This window comes from Eumetopias jubatus, unplaced genomic scaffold (genome assembly GCF_037043125.1).
Source record: "Eumetopias jubatus isolate StellerSeaLion01/CBP00866 unplaced genomic scaffold, mEumJub1_p1.0 scaffold_14, whole genome shotgun sequence".
NCBI classification, from domain to species: Eukaryota; Metazoa; Chordata; class Mammalia; order Carnivora; family Otariidae; genus Eumetopias; species Eumetopias jubatus.
Window position 1 is genome coordinate 19,752,689 of NW_028274820.1, and position 5,018 is coordinate 19,757,706.

The following is a 5,018-nucleotide window of genomic DNA, read 5'->3' on the forward strand; positions in this document are numbered from 1 at the left end:
AGGGACAGCCTTTGGGCAGGTCTCCCTTTGTTATGCACCCAGCTCCATCCACAAATGCACCCAATCACTCTGAGACGGACTCTCCCCAAGGTGGAGCTGAAGTCTACCTCTTACTGTAGACATGGCATCCTCCCCACATAACCACCCAACTGTTGACTGGCGTTCAAGGGCCACCACCACCACCCACCCCAGCACCATCTTCCAGGAACTGGCCTCTCCCCCATTAGTCCCCGCCCCTCTTCTGAGAGCACCCAATGGGTGGAGTCGGGGCTGTGGTGGGAGGGGCCCGAGGCGGGCGCATTTAAAGAAAGGCAGAGGGCGAAAGGAGGCTAGAGAGGAGAAGAAAGAAACCAGGGGGCCAGGCGCCGTCCAATGACAAAGCCCAGGGGTGGGCGCCGGCCGCCATCTTGTACCGGGCGGCAGGATATTCACCCGCGTCTTCCGCCCTCGGAGGGGGAGGGGCGGCGGCCGAGGCGAGAAAAGTAGCGAGAGACGCGCCGGCCCGGAGGCGCCAGCAGCGGCCGCCGCCGCGGAGCCTGACGCGGGCGGGGGCGGCGGCGGCGAAACCCGGCGAGCGCGGGCGGCCCCGAGCGGCCTCCGATGCGGCGCAGCGTGAAGAGGCGGCGGCGCCGGCCCCCGGCGGCCCCGGCCCCGGCGGCCCGGGGCGGCGGCTTTAGGGCCGGAGGAGGGGCCGAGCTGGAGGCGCGGGAGGAGAAGGTGGTGTACTCGCGGTCACAACTGTCGCTGGCCGACAGCACCAAGGCACTGGGCGACGCCTTCAAGCTGTTCATGCCCCGCAGCACGGAGTTCATGAGCTCGGACGCGGAGCTCTGGAGCTTCCTCTGCAGCCTCAAGCACCAGTTCTCCCCGCACATCCTGCGCAGCAAGGACGTCTACGGCTACTCCTCCTGCCGGGCCCTGGTCCCCGACCCCCCGCCGCTCCCCGCCGCCCGCGGCCAGACGCGCAGGCCGGCGGCCAGGAGGAGGCGCCGCGGAGCCCGGGCGGCCGCCGCCCGCCGGAGGGGGGCCCCGCCGTCCCCGCCGGCGGCGGCCCCCGAGGACAGCTGCCCCGCCAAGCCCGCGGCCCCCGGGCCCTGCTTCGGGGGCCGCACCCTGGAGGAGATCTGGAGGGCGGCCACCCCGACGCTGACCACCTTCCCCACCATCCGCGTCGGCGGCGACGTGTGGGGCGAGCGCAGCTTGGCGGCAGCGCGGCGCCGGGCGCGCCAAGTCCTGCGAGTGAACCTGGAACCCGTGGTGAGGCTTCGCCGCTTCCCGGTGCCCCGGGCGTGAGACGCGGCCCCGGCCCCTCCGCCCCTCCGCCCCGGGACGGCTTCAGCCTGGAGGGATGAACAAGTGACAGTCGAGTGTTTACAGATCCGGCCTGGACCGCGTCCCCTAGTGCACTTTACGGGCGAAGAAGCACCGGATGGTCTTTCCCGGCCCGCGTCCTCGGGATGCGGCGCCGCCGTCTGGGACTCCGGGGCAGGTGTGCCCTCTGCTGCCTCCCAGCACCGGCTTTGCGGAGGGAGGAGACAGCTGGACCCGCGAGGGAGGTCCCCTTTCTTCCTAACCCCAGATTGAGACGTCTCCAGGACTATAGGGGCAGATCGTTTTCCCCCTTTTGGACTCTCTACCTCACTGGTCTGGAAGTCCTCCGAAGTCATTCTTTTTCCAAAGGAATTTGGTTTCGTGCTTGTGTAATTAAAGCTAGAATTTACTTGCTGTTCATCCACCTCCCTGCACCCCCCTTTTTTCTTTTTTGACTGCCACCCCTCTTTCTGGAGGAAAGGTCGAATATGTTTTTTTGAAAGGTGTTGCACTAGTTTGTGCTCAGGGTATTCTGAATCCCACTCGTTTCCGAATTTCAACTGGATTCCAAAGCTTTGACCAAGGATATTTTCTAAGAAATTCAAGCTTATGACTGTTAATAGTGTAAGGATTTGTATGGCTTTGAATTTCATGGGCTCAGTGATTACAAACAAAGAGATGCAAAGTACAACTGTTTAAACATTTTTGAGGTGTTTCTAAAGATTTTATATTGAAATTTAATGTTTATATTTACTGAGCTCCTAAAGGAAATGGTAGAAACTCATAAAGTTTTGTTTAGGAAAAGTTGACTTGTTAAATTCTTTTTAATTGAATAAAATTTAAAGTGCATTGAAACCACATGGCTTGTGATAAAAAAAATGAGTGAATTATAAAGAACTGGTGTTGGTTAAAGAGATGGATGGAATCCCATTGGAAATGATTTGGCCTCCTTGTACTGGTCTAACATACAGATCTGGGAATATTTCAAGGATAATTTATTTTAAAATGGAAATCGCATAGGCAAAATGAGTATGAGTAAATGCTGTGATTAAAATGCCAAACAGAATACCCATTGGAATTCTCAGAAGTATTAATGAACTAGAGGGGTGGGGCATTTCTTGGTATCAAATAACTGGTCGAAGTTAACTTTGGGCAAAATGGATTCTCCTTCCTTGTTTTCGTTTTTGTTGTTGGATAACAAGAAATGTCCAGATCACTGTCCCCATCACTCTTAAAAACATCATGACAATTAGTTGACTGTTTTGCTCCAGGAGTTCCTTTATCTTATTTCCATTCATAATTATGTTTGCAGTTATTGGTCTTTTGTTTGACAGCCGAAGACCACAGGAATTGAACAGGCGAGCCACACAGAGTACTGACCCTTCTTTTACACTTTTATAATAGTGTTTATATCATGGCCCAGCGTGGAATTCTTGATTATCCAAGTGCCTTTGGTCATTGGTGGCAGCAAGACTTAATGGTTTTTAGCCAGTGGTGCCGCAGCCAGATTTTACTGCAATATCTAAAGGGTCAAGTAGTGATTTTGTACCACTATTATTTCAAATTTAAGTATTCTGCCATGGAACCATCCATACCAGGCTGGAACATGACATATGAAATCTTCAATATTAAGGTTTCTCTCTGCTTGGCAGCTTCTTAGGGGAATAATGAGAGTTGTGATTTTGACTCTTGTGTTTTTAGAATTCAAATGGCATAGCTTTCTGAAATGACTTTTTCAAGTTTAATAGTTCATAGTAGGAGTTTTGTGACTTTAATTTCAGTGTTCTTGTTTTGTAAAAAAAAAAAGGATAAATATATGACTTTATGCCAGTTTCCCAGTAAGCCTCATATTCTTTTATTCACTACTCAATGATAATGTGTTGTTACAAATACTGTCACATGAGTAAATAAAAGTGAATAATTACTTAGAAGATGGAGAGTGTTAAATTATATTTGTGTGATAGGAAGCTTATATATATTCTTTTTGTTATTAGCTTCCATTGCCAATTGTACTTAAATGCATAGGGTTTTCTTCCCCTCTTCCCAAATTGTTAACTTTTTTAGCTAATTAGCACCTGAGGGAAAAATATGTATTTGTACCACTTCACTATTGTATATAATTTTATAATAATTAAAAAATAAATCCAATGGCCATATTAGAATGTAATTTCAACATATAGCTTATCTAGATAGCTTCCCAGAGGATTTTCAAATTAGATGTAGCTGGGAGGGTAACTTTGCTCAGCACAAAATTGAAACATAACCCTTGACACCATGCATTTATTTTAACTGAGAATCTTTTTTTCCTCGAATGCCTTGTTACTTTAGTGCACTTGAACTTGCATAAATGCTTTGGATTATCTGGGCCGTCTGATTTCAGTTTGGATCTGATTGCCCATCCTAAATTCAGTATGTTATTTATCTGGTCTGTTGAAAAATCATGCCATTTCTAGTTTGCGAAATAAGATGTAAACAAATCTTTATTTTTGCCAAGTTTTCTTTAGCAAAACCTTGCTAAAGTTAGTTGTTTTACAACTTATAAAATGTGAAGAAACAACTAATATAGTTGATGAGTATATAATAGGAAAATGAAAGTATTTTATGGATACTTTTGGGCGGAATGTGAAAAGGAACTTGGCACAGTGGCCTTTATGGTGAGGCATTCATTTAACTGTCTTCTAGAGTCTAGCTTAGCTTGTATATAGTTTTTTGAAAGAAATCCCACGGTCTTGATTCATTCACTTACCTTTATATCTCATATGGCACAAGTAAAGGGGGAAACTAGGAGGAAGTTTATCACCTTGCTATGCTTTTATTGAATCTTGAGTGCCTAAATATGGTGATTGGCACCTCAAATAACCTTTTGAATTCCTGATGTCATTTTTATCCTCCTTGTCAACCAGCAACTTATTTTTCCTTACCGAATCCAGTAATGTTCTGATTGTTGAGGGCAAGCTTCATTGTTAGTGCAAAGTGTCACTGTTGTGGTGTGTATTTATTTTGTCCAAGTTTGAGTACCTGATTGGGCAAGTGTAATTTAAGCTGATGGCTGACACATACTGATTTGCTATGTGCAAACAATAGTACTATTTTTCTGGAAACTATTCAATAAAAACACGTGAAAAATATTTGAATACAAAAAATGTGACCAATTTTGAACTCAAAGTTTTTTGTTGTTTTAAGGATTGCCACAGCACTCTTTAAATTGGTGTTTTTTAATGGACATATATACATAATATTTACTTTATTGGTGTGTTTAAAATATTTTTTGATAGACTGTTATGTCTTAAGTGCATTAGAAGGCAATTGCTTGTAATGGAACTGAATTGTTTTGTTTTCTTGGACAGTTTGATGTGCGCATATGATTAAGATTTACAATCTGGTTGTACTTTTCTTTTTAATTTATTAACTGTAAATAAATTTTAGAGAATATACAGTGTCTGGTTTTTCTAATGATGTTGAAAGTTTTTGAAACAGGATTTTATGTTTGCATGTGAATTGGAAAACATTTTTACGATGTGATAAGTTTTGACTTCTTTTGTGGACTTCAGAATCCTGGAAGTCCTGAGATAACGTATTTTATGCTATCTTGGGAGTCAATGTTACATCAACTCTGACGATGTAGTGAATCTCCAGGACAGTGCTTCATGCCCAAACCCAAGCCATTACCCATTTTGCCATCAGTAAGGACTTTAAAAATGCATCAA

General features: G+C 45.9%; 1 protein-coding gene across 1 annotated transcript; it reads left to right on the plus strand.

Moving 5' to 3' along the window:
• The first annotated feature begins 323 nt into the window (after positions 1-323).
• CCDC71L (coiled-coil domain containing 71 like) lies at positions 324-4,470 on the plus strand. Its single transcript, XM_028119514.2, has one exon. It carries the CDS (start codon positions 601-603, stop codon positions 1,291-1,293), a length of 693 nt encoding a protein of 230 aa, XP_027975315.1. The 5' UTR covers positions 324-600; the 3' UTR covers positions 1,294-4,470.
• Positions 4,471-5,018: the final 548 nt, after the last annotated feature.